Source organism: Podarcis tiliguerta (genome assembly GCF_965153285.1).
Source record: "Podarcis tiliguerta genome assembly, chromosome: 10".
Lineage (NCBI taxonomy): Eukaryota > Metazoa > Chordata > Lepidosauria > Squamata > Lacertidae > Podarcis > Podarcis tiliguerta.
Genome location: NC_139543.1, coordinates 66131609 through 66147326, shown reverse-complemented (window position 1 = coordinate 66147326; position 15718 = coordinate 66131609). Strand labels below are relative to the sequence as shown.

The 15718-nt window shown below is 46.4% G+C and overlaps 1 protein-coding gene across 1 annotated transcript in view; it reads right to left on the bottom strand.

Annotated features, from left to right (window-relative positions):
* MKLN1 (muskelin 1) overlaps positions 1-4775 on the bottom strand; it is a 91074-nt gene extending 86299 nt beyond the window's left edge. The window contains exon 1 of the mRNA XM_083402021.1: positions 4532-4775. Within this exon, the coding sequence (XP_083258147.1) occupies positions 4532-4647 (116 nt within the window). The 5' untranslated portion in view covers positions 4648-4775. The remainder of the gene's footprint in view (positions 1-4531) is intronic.
* Positions 4776-15718: the final 10943 nt, after the last annotated feature.

The following is a 15718-nucleotide window of genomic DNA, read 5'->3' as shown; positions in this document are numbered from 1 at the left end:
ATGGGTGGCTAAACAAAACATTAGGCAAGTTTGGCTGCTTCCAAGTTTTTAGCTTTGTTTAGGAAATACAAGTAAAATAAACATGCCAAATTAGATCACTCTCTAGGGCATGGGGGGGGGGAATATGATGAAAAACGATATTTTTCTGATGCTAATTACCCTAATTTGTGTAGGGGGAAAATCCTACACAAACTAGGGTAACTGGCACCAGAAAATTTAAACATTTCTTATTGTTGGCTCTAACCTTACCAATCACTTTTCTAATTTTGCTACAGCAAAACAAATTTGCCCTACCATCAAATAGCCTTTCATTTCTCCTACTCCATACCTAGCCCACCTGACCTCTTGAATCCTCATCAGCTTTCAATTATTTTCATCTTACTCATAACCCTATAATGTCCTTCATCAGGCTTTAACTCAGGGGTCAGCAAGGTTTATCTTGCCTGGGCCAGATTGGTCCCACGGAGATCCCTCCGTGGGCCGGATCGTGTGCAGATGTGATTTCCGGCGTCTGTGTTGATGCAATTTCCGGCACTGTGGAAGCAAGTCCCTGTGCCGCGCTGCGCTGGCTTAGTACTGCGCTGCGTCGGCTTAGCGCTGTGCGCAAGCGGGCAATTCGGTTCGTGGACGGCTCATGGGCCAGTCAAACTACCTCCACAGGCCGCTTCCAGCCCATGAGCCTTAGGTTGCTGACCCCTGCTTTAACTCTACACACCAGGTAACTCTGATTCTGTCTTGTACGCCTCACTCCTGCCTCACTTTCGACCCACCTGCCTCTCCTCACTTCCAAAGCATCTGCTCAGAGTGGAAGTTGACATATCAGCAAATCCAAGTTTGATTATAATGCAAAAGGTGGGTGAGGGGAATGCCTTGTGGGGAACAAGAGGAAGGGAGGGGAGTTTAATCCCTCCTGCGTCCATCAGCAGTCCCCTGCAAATGCCCCCCTTCTTCAAAGGCCAGTCCACCCATCCCCACAATCTGGTATCAATTGTTTTCAGAATCCAGCATGATTTTAAAACATCCTGGATTGGCATTTGTAGACAGAGTCAGCAGGGGAAGGATTAAACGACCTTCTCCCACCATCACCACCAAGGTTCCCCTAAAAAAATGCCGCCAGCCTCCCCCCCCCATTTCTCTTACAAAGGAAACATAGGGTTGAGAAGCCTATGTTTTCATCAAGCATCTAATTTCATGGTCCTTGTCAACTTGGAAGTGAAACAACATGCCCTTCAAGGCAGACTAGCAAATTGAACCTGCAAATGATCTAGCAAGACCTGTCATACTGGGCATAACAAAGAGACGAGACAATATTTTGCAAAGCAATTAGAAATATTTAGAGAACAAATTCAGAAATTCAAAACAGATTTCATGCATGAATAGTGCAAAGGTGATGGTGCATCTGTGATACACTTCACAGGTATTCTAGCAACAAGGTGAAATTTCTGCAGCAGCAATTGGGACCTTCAAGGACAGCCCATTTGTTCCTGCAAACCATGCTTTCATTTTCCATGCCCTCTGCTCCCTATATCACCATATCACTACTCCCCACACCACAACCACTAATTAGGTCTACTGTCCTACTCTGTCACATCCTGTGTCTGCATAAATCAGCCCACACATAATCAAAATTTCCTCTCACATTGCACATCAACCAACCCCTACTATACCTGTCTTTCCATATCTCTGCATAGCTCTCCACATTGCATCCCTTGCTCCTTGCTCCTTAATAGCCTACTCAGAACACTCTGCTTTATTTTGCCCTAAGAACATAAGAGCCTGCTGGACCAGGACACTGGCCCATCTAGTCCAGCATCCTGTTCTCACTGTGTACCTGTGGGAAACCAGGATTCGAGCACAAGGACACTGTTTCCTCCTGTGGTTTCCAACATCTTCACTGCTCATTGCATCTGCTTCATACAGTACCAGGAACCAAGGTTACCAACATTCTCACCTCCCCAGCACAATACTGCACTACCCCTTTTGCCAGTTTTCAATGCACACATTTCAGAGGTACAAAGATGTTAGATCAAAAAAATACACAGAGTCACCAATGGCTCTGTGGTACCTTAAAAGTCAACTTAACTGTTAGATCTTCAGCTGCCTGGCCTGGATCATGGAAGCTCACTCCATCAAATGCACCAAGTTTGCAGGTTGTTTCCCCATTACAGTACCAGGGTTTACAAGTCCCATTAAATGGCAGTTAAAAACAAAACATCACAAGGGGATTCTGGCAACAGACCACATGCCCAGCTCACTTCCTTTCCACCTTTAGCCATGCCTTCCTTAAGAGACTCATGAAACCAGAACCAAACACAGCTTCCACCAGTGCTAGAAAAATGGGGAGAGAAAAGGGGGGGCATTAATGAAACCCACCCACCTGATGCCTCACTCTAAAGGCAGACCTGCAACTGAGCTTTTTCAAGTGCTTGAATTACTTGCCCAAGCCCCTCAATTTCCCCAATTTTGTTTGTTTTAATAAACATTTCTATCTTTCACTTCTGGTGTAAAACTACCACACAGGATAGCTGGAGCCATATATAACATTGCAATTTCACAGAATATCAAACTGTTACAGAATAAAGGAGCAAGGTCAGAAGCTGCCTTGTTCAACCATGGCATTAAAAAAAAACAACTATCTGATAAAATAAGGCCATTGTCAAAAACTTCCAGAATAAGGAGGTCTTCAATAACCTGCAGAAAAAAGTGAGGAAGGGGGCCAATGACACTTCACAGGTCAAGGTGTTCCATAATCTGGGTGCTGTCAACAACAAAGCCCTTTCCAAATCATGCTCCTGTGACACACACGCTTCTTTTTGGTGGGACTTTCGCATACTAAGACGCCAGCTTCAATCTCTGGCATCTCTCAGATAGGACTGGGAAAAGACTCCCGGCCTAAAACCATGGCTATCCTCTGCCAGTCTGTGCACACAGCACTGAGGTAGGCAGACCAATGCTCCTACTTGGTCTAAGCCTGGCCTCTTTCCATGTTTCTATAACAAAAGGGAAAGAAAGGGTGGGTGGCTTACCCCACCCCACCCAAAGTCCCCTATAATGCCCCTCTCCCTTGGCTCTTCAATCTCTAGGTCCCGCAAGACCCAGCAACATAGCTGTCAACTTTTCCCTTTTCTTGCAAGGAATCCTATTCGGAATAAGGAAATTTCCCTTAAAATAAGGGAAATGTTGACAGCTATGCCCAGCAAGCACCGATAGGTCCCATAGATACTCTCATCCATGTCTGCCCCCATGTGACCCCCACTCCAACAAAAAAAAACCCAACACACCCTACCATATTGCCCTCTTCATAATGACAACCTTTTGGCTTCCTAACCACACAGAGACACAACTCTGCATTCTGTTGCAGCAAGGACCAGCCTTTTCCTTCCTAAGCAAGACCAGCCCCAAGAATAACTCCCTCCAGAGCCACCCCCTCCAAGAACAACCCCCAAGACCACCCTGTTAAAAATCCCCACCGCAAGATAACCGCAAAAAGAAGCCCAAATGCCACCCCATCCCAAGACAAACCCTTCCAAAACGAACCCCCAAATCTACCCGACCACCGCCACCCCAAAAACAACTCCCAGGACTGGGCCCTCCCCCAATGTGAACTCCCCCAAGAACACCCCCTCAAAGACGACCACGCCAACAGTTCTGAAGGCCCCTTCGACAAACTCCCTCCAAGACCACCCCAAGAACAACTCCGAAGACCACCCCCTCAAAGAGCCCAAGAACTCCCATGACAATCCCCCCTCAATGTGAACTCCATGAACACCTCCTCAAAGACGACCACCCAAGAACAATTTCAAAGGCCCCCACACACAACTCTGAAGACCAACCCATCAAAGACCCCCAAAACAACTCCCATGACGAACCCCCCCAATATGAACCCTCCAAGAACACCCCTTCAAAGATGAACACCCGAAGAACAACTCCGAAGGCCGCCTGCCCCCCCAAAACCAACCCCCCAAGAAGAACTCTGAAGACCACCCCCTTAAAGACCCCAAGAACACTCCCATGACGAACCCCCCAATGTGAACTCCAAGAACACAAAAGACGACCACCCCAAGAACAATCTCAAAGGCCCCCCCACAACTCTGAAAACCAACCCATCAAAGACCCCAAAAACAACTCCCATCACGAACCCCCCCAATATGAACTCCCCAAAAAAAACACCCCTTCAAAGACCCCCACCCCAAGAACAACTCTGAAGACCACCCCCACTTCAAAAACAACCCCCATGACTAATCCCCCCATGTGAACCCCCCTTCAAGAACAACTCAGAAGCCCCCCCCAAAAAAAAAAACCCGAACCCCCCCCGTCTACTCAAGGCCAGCCTCCCCAAAGACCCTCCACCCCACAGAAAGACTCCCCCCCCCCAGCTTTCTTCCTCCTTCCCCGGAGCCCCTCTTAAATGGGGCGCCCCCTTCCTCCGCCTTCTTCCCCATAAGTACCACAGGGAAGGAGGAGCCCCAAGCGACCCTCGCTCGGCCAGGCCCTTCTGGCCTCCGCCAAGCCGGTCGCGGCGGAGACTCACTCGGGCAGGTAGGTGGAGGAGAAGCTGCTCCAGCGGTGCAGGGTGTAGGCCAGGACGCGGCTCTCCAGGGCGCCCGCCGGGCCGAAGCCTGGGCCCGCCGCCGCCGCCGCCGCCATCTTGTCGTCCGTAGCAGCAGCGACGGGGAAACAGGAGAGGGAGGCGCCCTAGAGGTAAGGTGAAACGCGCAGGCACGCAACGCGGGCGGGCGAGAGCGCGCGCGCACAACACACGCGCGCACACTTCCGGATACCGTTCGGGGCAAGGGGGAGACCGCAGAATGAATGCGAGTGGGGAATGACGCGTTAACCCAAGCGGCGTTCTGAGGGGCTGGGCCACGCAACACAGAAGAGGGGACGGGAGGTGTTCGCTTGGGAACCGGAAGCGTACACTCGCAAGCGTAGGCTGCGCTGGCCGGAGGAAGTTTAGAAAGACCGAGAGGGATCGAAGCGAGGGGAGGGGGGGGGGAGAGAGTGACGGAGCGACGACGCCGCTCTTAAAGGGGCCGCCGCGCACTTTGCCGCTTGCCTCCAGCTGCTAACGTGTTTGCACATCTGCCAGGAGTTGTTGCTCGGTTGCTGCCCGTGCTCGGTGTTTCTGGGGTCAGACTGCCGTCGGGTGATTTGCAAGGCATTTTTTTTAATTATTAGTATTATTATTATTTGCATGCAGTATGTGGACCTTTTAATGAGGGTGAAAGAGGAGAGCGCAACATAAAAAATTAACTAAGATCATGACCACTGGTCCCATCACCTCCAGGCAAATAGAAGGGGAAGAAATGGAGGCAGTGAGAGATTTTACTTTCTTGGGTTCCATGATCACTGCAGATGGTAACAGCAGTCACGAAATTAAAAGACGCTTGCTTCTTGGGAGAAAAGCAATGATAAACTTAGACAGCATCTTAAAAAGCAGAGACATCACCTTGCCGACAAAGGTCTGTATACTTAAAGCTATGGTTTTCCCAGTAGTGATGTATGGAAGTGAGAGCTGGACCATAAAGAAGGCTGATCGCCAAAGAATTGATGCTTTTGAATTCTGGTGCTGGAGGAGACTCTTGAGAGTCCCATGGACTGCAAGAAGGTCAAACCTATCCATTCTGAGGGAAATCAGCCCTGAGTGCTCACTGGAAGGACAGATCCTGAAGCTGAGGCTCCAATACTTTGGCCACCTCATGAGAAGAGAAGACTCCCTGGAAAAGACCCTGATGTTGGGAAAGATGGAGGGCACAGGGAGAAGGGGACGACAGAGGACTAGATGGTTGGACAGTGTTCTCGAAGATACCAGCATGAGTTTGCCCAAACTGCGGGAGGCAGTGGAAGACAGGAGTGCCTGGCGTGCTCTGGTCCAGGGGGTCACGAAGAGTCGGACACGACTAAACGACTAAACAGCAACAACATGTGTGGCCACACCGTACCCTTTGGAACTCCCCGCCTATTGATATTCAAGTAGGCGCCTGCAGTGCGTTCTTTCCGTTGCCTGCTGGAGGCATTGTTGCTCAGACATGCCCACGCAGATGCTTAGAAAGCTTTCCTGAGGTTTTGCCTACAACAACAACAACAACAACAAATATTCTTGTTATTATTATTATTAGGTTCACAACCAAAATTCAACAATTGAATAAAACAACCCAGAAGAAAACATTAGCAAATGCTGGACTTGTGACCCCTCTAGGGCTTAAGGTACCCCACTCCTCACTCCAAAGGGCTGGACCCTATGTTTTTCCTCGCACTGCAAAACGCGAAGCACATCGGTGGCACGTATCAGCAACAAGAGCTCGTGTCTTCCATAATCCACATTTCCCTCCAAATATTATTGCACATCAACCCATCTCTGAGCAGGGAGAGACTCTTCAGGTTCCAATCACCTTACCCAGGGTTCAGTTTCCTTGGAATGAACATCAGCAGAAACTGTGGCTTCGCTAGGATACGTGGATTTATACACACACACACACACACACACACACACATAACCTGAGCATAGGATGGAGGGACTTGCAGAATTAACACCCCAACAGATCTTGCTTCTCTGTTAGGTTTCCAGAGAAGCAGCCAAATCACAGCCTTGGGCCCAGCACAGTGCAGACAAGCCAGTGTGGTGTAGTGGTTGAGAGCGGTAGTCTTGTAATCTGGGGAACCGGGTTCGCGTCTCCGCTCCTCCACATGCAGCTGCTGGGTGACCTTGGGCCAGTCACACTTCTCTGAAGTCTCTCAGCCCCACTCACCTCACAGAGTGTTTGTTGTGGGGGAGGAAGGGAAAGGAGAATGTTAGCCGCTTTGAGACTCCTTAAAGGGAGTGAAAGGCGGGATATCAAATCCAAACTCCTCCTCTTCTTCTTCTTCTTCTTCTTCTTCTTCTTCTTCTTCTTCTTTGTGTCTCCGACTTCCAGCATCACTCCAACATACACACACATGATACACAACATACACACACATGATGCACATTGCACACAGGCTATTGCTCCTCTGGTAGGATGACATCCCATCCAGCCAGATGAGGTGGGAATCACCCCCCCCCCCAATTTGTCTCTATCCTAAAAGAGCTTATTCTTAAAGATGCAAATGAGGTTACCTAGCTTAGCAGCAAGTTGCAGTTTCCCTTCTGGGCATAGGATCTGGTTCAATGGGTTTGGCAAGCCTTCTCCAATAGATACCTCACAGATACAAGATGGCAGGTTTGGAAGGGACCCAGGGCCTCATCCAGACTAAACCCTCCCCCCAATCTCATAACAATTCATTCCCCATTTATTCCCCCTGTTCCCACCCAGTCTTATTACCATCAAATAGCCATAGCTGTCAACGTTTCCCTTTTTTTTAAGGGAAATTCCCTTATTCCTAATAGGATTCCTTGCAAGAAAAGGGAAATGTTGACAGCTATGCAAATAGCCCACCGCTTCCCAAATATCCAGAATGACCCTAGTCCTACTCCCTCCCCGACTTAACCTCAGTCTGTGAAATACAGATGTTTTTCTCCCCACATTTTTTTCTTGCTGTTCTTTGGCTTGAAGGAAATAAGAATAATTCCAGATCCTCATATGCCTTTTATAGCTCCTTTTTTCCTGTTCCTACTTAATTTGGTAACCATTCCGACTGACCCATTCAGTCTAGGATCGAAGCCAAGGAAGTGAAGGACTCCTCGAGTGCAGTTGATATTTATAGTAGGCGAACAGTATTAAAAATTATGATGCGTCATTAAGAGCTCATTGGGGCTTTTGATTTCAGTTCCGCAACAACCGCTGACCTAGGAGTTTTTCCAGTTTGTAAATATATTTAACTTACTGAAAATTTAAGTGCCTAATTATTGACAATGCATTAATACATGGTTGTGATTACTTGCATTCATATAGGACCTCCGGGGTGATAGGGTATTAGCAAATCACACTCCTTCTGGGGTAGTTTGTCTACCTTTGGTCACCATCCTGTACTCTCATCGCTCACCTGTGGCTCTTAGAAGCTATCAGCTCATAGAATTGGGAAAGATCTAGTCCAAGCAAAACAGGTGACCATCTATCTCAGGGCTCAGCAAACTTTTTCAACAGGGGGCCGGTCCACTGTCCCTCAGACCTTGTGGGCGGCCGGACTATATTTTGAAGGGGGGGAAATGAATGAATTCCTATGCCCCACAAATAACCCAGAGGTGCATTTTAAATAAAAGCACACATTCTACTCATGTAAAAACATGCTGATTCCAGGACCATCCACAGGCCAGATTAAGAAGGCGAATGGGCCTGATCAGGCCCCCGGGCCTTAGTTTGCCTACCTATGATCTATCCTCTGCTTAAAAACCTCAAAGGAAGGAGAGTCCACCAACTTCTGAACGGCTCTTACTATCAGAAAGTTATTCCTGGGGTTGATTCAGAATCTCCTTTATTGTAACTTGAATACATTGATTTGGGTCCTCCCCTCCAGAGCAGGAGAAAACACGCTTGTCCCCTCTTCCATGTGACAGCCTTTCAGATATTTGGCTATCATATCACCTCACAGTCTCCTCTCCTTTTACCCAGGCTAAACATAGCCAACTTCCTCAACCGTTCCTCATAAGGCTTGGTTTACAAGCTCTTGATCATCTTGGTTGCCTTCCTCTGGACATGTTCCAGCCTGTCAATATCGTTCTTAAATTATGGCGCCTGGAATTGAACACAATACACCAGGTGTGGTCTGACCAAGGCAGAATAGAGTGGTACTTTGACTTCCCTTGATCGGGACACTATATTTCTGTGGATGCAGCCTAGAATAGCATTACCTTTTTTGCTGCTGCATCACCTTGTTGACTCATGTTACGCTTGTGGTCTATTAAGCCCTCTAGATCCTTTTCCTATATACTATTGGCAAGCCATGCGTCCCTCATTTTATATTGGTGCATCTGGTTCTTCCTGCCTAAGTGCAGAACCTGACATTTGTCCCCATTCATTGTGTTAGTAAAGGTAAAGGGACCCCTGACCATTAGGTCCAGTTGTGGCCGACTCTGGGGTTGCGGCGCTCATCTCTCTTTATTGGCCGAGGGAGCCGGCATACAGCATCCGGGTCATGTGGCCAGCATGACTAAGCCGCTTCTGGCAAACCAGAGCAGTACACGGAAACACCGTTTACCTTCCCGCCAGAGCGGTACCTATTTATCTACTTGCACTTTGATGTGCTTTCGAACTGCTAGGTTGGCAGGAGCAGGGACCGAGCAGCGGGAGCTCACCCCGTCGCGGGGATTCGAACCACCAACCTTCTGATCAGCAAGTCCTAGGCTCTGTGGTTTAACCACCCACATCCCTTTCATTGTGTTAGTTTGGACCTAATTCTCCAATCTGTTACGGTCATATTGAATCCCAATCCTGTTTTATGTCTCATTGGCTACCCCCCATTTATAAAGACGTTGAACAACAATTTGGTTTAGCTGCCTTTGAAGGAGTGGCGGAACTTCAGTGTCAGGCTAAGTCTTCCCCAAAGCAAGTCTCCTTTTTGGACATCCATTCCAAAAGCTTTTTAACTTCTTTATTCATGGTAGTATTAGAGATGAACAGCCACATGGCCAAGTTTTCTGGTAATATCAGATTTTTTGGGGTGGTTAAAACTGAATGGAGGAGCAGGACATCCGGGACTGTAAGTTGTTTTTATATGCAGTAACGGCGGCAAGAATACCATTGGCACAAAAATGGAAGCAAGAAGAATTACCGACGAAAGAAGAATGGCAAATGAAATTAATGGACTATGCAGAATTAGATAAATTAACAGGAAGGATTTGAAACCTGCAGTACCAGAGATTCTTAGAAGACTGGAGTAAATATCTGAACTATTTGAAAAGCAATTGTAATAAGCAGATTACGCTAGTAGGAGTGCAAGAAGTTCTGTAAGGAGGATTATATGAAATATTGCAAGGAAGACTATGAAGAGAATTATTAGCTAATGATAATTAAAAGTAATAGAGAAATTGAGAAATGCAGAATAAGTGATAAAGAATGGAAATTCTTCAGAGGTTGTTGACGGAAGTCTAAAATATTGTATAAGATAAGAAGTTTGTTAAAAGACTGTTGGAAATGATATATTAAAAAATTAATTAAAATGTATATATATTTTTTTAAAAACTGAATGGAGGAGCCCGAAACAGATCTCTCCAAACTGGGTGAATGAGCAGTAAAATAGCAAATGCAGCTCAATGGAACCAGGTGTGAAGTGATGCAGAAAACATCCTAATTTCATATATGCAATAATAGCATCTGAACTGACCAGGAACAAGATGCCAAACAGAGAGAGGGTAGTTTTTCAATACTGCAGATATAGTATACATTGCAATGTTCATTGCTTTGCTTATTGTAGTAGTCATATTATGGTCACAGAGCAATAAAATTCAATACAGAATAAAGCGTGCATTAAAACACATCACAAGGTTCCATCGCTTAAAACATCAGAGCAGTTAAAACAAGTACAAATTATAATATGTTCTTGTCCTCTCAGCAATCACCAAGCTTTCCCCCCTCCCTGATCAGCAATATTTACAAAAACCCAAAGTCCTCTCACTGACACCCAAATCACAGGACAGAGGGATGTTGTGATGAGCTTTCCATAGGCATCTAGTTGACCACTCTGAGAGCAGTGTGGTCCACTGGTCGGAACCCATTAGAACTCCTCTTGCGTTCTTATGCTCTAGCAAAGAGTATATAAACACAGTCACAATTCAGATACAGTGGTACCTCAGGTTACATACGCTTTAGGTTACATACGCATCAAGTTACAGACTCCGCTAACCCGGAAATAGTACCTCGGGTTAAGAACTTTGCTTCAGGATGAGAACAGAAATCGTGCTCCGGTGGCGCAGCTAAAGTGGTGCTTCAGGTTAAGAACAGTTTCAGATTAAGAACGGACCTCCAGAACGAATTAAGTACTTAACACGAGGTACCACTGTATCTTGAATATGCGGCCTTGCTTTGTAAATTTGACATGTTTCTGGGGACCACGGACGTTCTAGTACAGTGGTACCTTGGGTTACAGACACTTCAGGTTACATACACTTCAGGTCACAGACTCCGCTAACCCAGAAATATTACCTCGGGTTAAGAACTTTGCTTCAGGATGAGAACAGAAATTGTGCTCTGGCGGCGCGGCGGCAGCAGGAGGCCCCATTAGCTAAAGAACAGTTTCAGGTTAAGAACGGACCTGCGGAACGAATCAAGTTCGTAACCAGAGGTACCACTGTACAAGAAGAGAGATGGCTTGTGCCAGTTGTCAGCCCATCCACGGAGATGCATCCTTTCACAGCGACTCTCAAAATGCTTCCTACAGAATGCCATAAAATGCTGAACTGCCTTTTAGAACAGCACTGCTGTGAGTTTTGGCCATCTTGTAAATGAACCTGTCACCTGGCAACTGGGGGTGATCCGTGGCTTAATGTTCCTTAATGGCTGGAAATCTCTCTCCAGACTCTTGGAATGACTCAGCCCTCAGCTCATGGGAGGAGCAGGGAAGCAGCTGTTGCAGCTTCGATTTAGAAATACGAAGAGATAAAACAGTCACCCTCCAGAATGACAGGGCATTTAGGCTTATGCAATTAAAGTGGATTAAAGTGCTCTGTCAACCTAGCAGGACAAACCCTTCCTCCTCCTCCTCCTCTTCCTCCTCCTCCTCCTTTTTAGAAAAGGATAGACCCAACCAACCCCAGTCTTCATTCCTCCCAGCTCACATGCCTTCACGTGTCATGGACTGGTTGGAAGCAGAGGAATGGTGGGAGAAACTGGCTGGGGAACCACCAAGGGAAGAAGGCTCAGAGCCCAGGGAGTGGTGGTGGGATGGCGATGGGTGGTCAGGGGAAGAAGATGAGGAAGAAGAGGTGTCGGAAGCTGAAGGGATAACAGGGCTTAGTGAGCGGGGAGAGTCTGTGGCAGAGAGAAGTTCAGAAGCAGAGGCAGAAGCAGGGGAGGAGGGAGGCCAAGAGGTAGAGCTGAGTCAGGCTGTGAAGAGGCATGGGTCTCTCCCCCTCCTACTGCAGCAAGCGCCCCTCCTCATTGTCTCCCAGAACCAGAAGAGGACTGAAACAGGCATAGCAGCAATAGGCAGCACATAGGGGCAGTCTCTGATTGCTTGGGGGAAGCCCTAAGAGGGGGGCAGTGGATGTGAGGAGGTGGGGACTTTCAGTCTTGACAACAACAACAAATTTATTATTATTATTATTATTATTATTATTACCCCACCTATCTGGCTGGGTTTCCCAACAGAATATTAAAAACACGATAAAACATCAAACATTAACAACTTCCCTAAACAAGGATGTCTTCTAAAAGTCAGATAGTTGTTTATTTCCTTGACATCTCATGGGAGGGCATTCCACAGGGCGGGCGCCACCACCAAGAAGGCCCTCTGGCTAGTTCCCTGTAGCATCACTTCTCACAGGGAGTGGAGACGCTCCTTCAGGGATACTGGACTAAGGCCGTTTAAGGATCTAAAGGTCAGCACCAACACTTTGAATTGTGCTCGGAAACGTACTGGGAGCCAATGTAGGTCTTTCAGGTCTGGTGTTAGTCACCATTCTAGCTGGTGGGGCACGTTAGAGAAGGGGGGAGTTAGTGGGAGTTGGGTAAAGTGGCTGCAGCCAGGTTATGGGGAACGGATAGAATAAAAGTGCTGCTTCCTGGGGGACCTAATGTAGGGTTAGCAATTCTCCTACCTACATTAGCATCAGAAAAGTGAGACTCAGACATTGAGGTGAATTGGTCCCATTTTCCCCCTAACAACGTGCCTGAGTTTCCAAAGACATGCCTCAGGTGAGAGCCTTTGCTAAAGGCTTTTGACAACTCCTTCCTTACTGTCCTTTCAGATATCCAGCCGCACAAGAACTGCACTTGTGTGTCTTTCAAGAGCTTTAAAACCCACCTCTGACTGGGCTACAAAAACACCGGAAAGCTTTCAGATGCGCTCTCCCCCGCCCCCAAACCAACACCAATAATTTTTGCATTAGCAATTCATTAGACTAATTTTTTCGAGGTCGCTCGCTCGATCTTCCGTTCGCTGTTCCCTTTGTCAGTGCTCTCACCAATCTCTCTCCTAGAAAATATGAAAGAAGAATCAAGCTTCAACTTCTCTCAGGGAACCTGATTGTGCTAGGTTAGGTGCGGATGCGAGCCAGCAATAAATCACACCATTCAAGTTGGGAGTTAACTCTTTATTAGCAAAACCACGATCTTCACAGACTTGGTGGAGTGTAGTGCCTAATGAGCATAGCAGTAGGTTGTCGAGATGGAAAGTCCCTCCCTCCCCACAGGCGTCTAAATTCCCTCCTCTCCAGGGCTTTTCCTAAGCAATCCGAGAGTGCGCCCGTACATCACCAAACTCTCCTCTGCCCTTTTCATGCCTCTCCTGGTTCTGGGAGACAAACGATGAGGAGAGACACCAGCCTGACTCAACTCTGCCTCTGTTTCTGAGGCAGAGCATAGCCATTGTATCTTGTAGCCATTGATAGTCCTCTCCTCCAGGATGGTCTATCAGAAAAAATAAAGAATAAATCAAAACAGGAATTTGTTTCAAAATGGGAGGTTTTCAAAGAATATCTGAAAAATAAATATAGTAGTTTAAATTCTGTTCCAGCATTCGAGGAACCTCAGTAATAGTAGCAAGGTAGATATACGAAATTAGATATATTAAGAATAAGTTTAATTATGATAAAAGTGTGTACAGTGGTGCCCCACAAGACGAATGCCTCGCAAGACGAAAGGGTTTTCCGTTTGCAGAGGCGCTTCGCAAGACGAATTTCCCTATGGGCTTGCTTCGCAAGACGAAAATTGATGAAAAATTTTGAGGTTTTTTTTGCTCCAAAACCCCTTTTTCTGAATCGCTGAGCTGCTAAAAGCATTTTAGCAGCAAAACCGCTAATCCCCCTAAGCCTTAAAAAGCCCTTTTTAGCCCTTAAAGTGCCAATAGCGCTAATAGCGCTAATCCGTCAATGGGCTTGCTTCGCAAGACGAAAAAACCTCAAGACGAAAAGACTCGCAGAACGGATTCTTTTCGTCTTGCGAGGCACCACTGTATTGGCAATAAGTATTATGAAATTGAAATATGGAATAGACGGGAGGTTGGGTCTTTAGTGTTAAGGCCAATATATGTTATATTGTTTGCTAAGAAAATTATGTGTCTATAGTTATTCCTGTGTGTAATTTGGTATTTGTGTTTTTTTCTTTTTTCTTGTTGTATCAATAAAAAATATTTTAAAAAAGAAAAAGATAGTCCTCTCCTCCAGGAATTTGTCTAATCCATCACTGCCTCCTGTGGGAGTGAGTTCCAGAGCTTAACTGTGTGCTGCATGAAGAAGCGCTTTCTTTATGACGGAGGAAGGAAGGAAGGAAGCAGCACAGGTCAGAAGTGATGAATATTCAATGATTAGTTGCAGCTGGGAATGGAACCTGGGGAAGTGTGGTGTAGTGGTTAGAGCGCCAGTCTAGGACTTGGGAGACTTTGGCTGTGTGCACATTGCCAGATTAAAATGCAGCTAGGTCATTCTCAATTCGGACCGTAGCTGCTTTGGGGGGAAATGCCTCAAAATGCAGTACAGTGGGTATTTTTTTTAGGTATGTGAGCTGAGAGCACTCGCCATGACTCACCAGTGTATCACTGAACCCATTCCAGTGCCATACGGTTCTCATCACAACATTACTAAAAGAAATCACCTGATGCTGAAAGAAACAGTAATGTGAATCCACCCATGCTGGTATCTTTTTTGAGGTAAAATCTAGTGGCACTCTTCTAATATAGCCAGTGCAAGGTCATGACTCTCTTTCTCATGTGTTTTCAGTATTTTTTATTGTTTCTGACCCTCCAGCACTTTGGCAGAAAGATAGTAAATATATACTAAAACTAGAAGAATGTGCCAGAAAAAGGAGGGCGGTTTAAGTGTTCAAGTGACAGAGAAGGCTCAGAATAATGTATGGTGGGAAAGGGTGTTTTTTTCCCCTGTGCTTCTAACTTGTTGCCATGACATTTACTTCTTCCTGGATGCCCTGAAAAGCAAACTAAAACCCTGAGACTTTGGGTCACATTTACGATCAGATGTTACAAAGGAGAGATTATGTATTATTTCAGATTGTGATAGGGTTGGGTTTTTGAAAATATTCAAATGTATCAATTTTTATGTTCAGCCTTTCTTACCTCCCCCTCACCTCCCCTGCCCAATAAATCAAACCTTCCAAAAAAAATGCAGTACAGTGGTACCTCAGGTTACATATGCTTCAGGTTACAGACGCTTCAAGTTACAGACTCCGCTAACGCAGAAATAGTACTTCGGGGTTAAGAACTTTGCTTCAGGATGAGAACAGAAATCGTGCAGCAGCGGCGCGGCAGCAGCAGGAGGCCCCATTAGCTAAAGTGGTGCTTCAGGTTAAGAACAGTTTCAGGTTAAGAACGGACCTCCGGAACAAATTAAATACCTAACCCGAGGTACCACTGTATTTCATAAGGAACAACAGGACAGGTAAGGATTATAGCCAATGTTGAATAGACACCACTTCCCAAGCCAGTAGCGGGAGCCCCTAAATGCAGAATGTGGGCATCCTAAATCTTAATGCACCCTAAATGGGAATGTTAGCACAGCCTTAGGTTCAAATCCCCACTCTGACAGGACAAATTATGTGAAAAACAACACCACCATCATCAAAACCGTTAGAGAGAGTTCAAGCCAGGAACGAACAATTAAAATATCCACAATAAAAAGCACACAAGGGTAGGT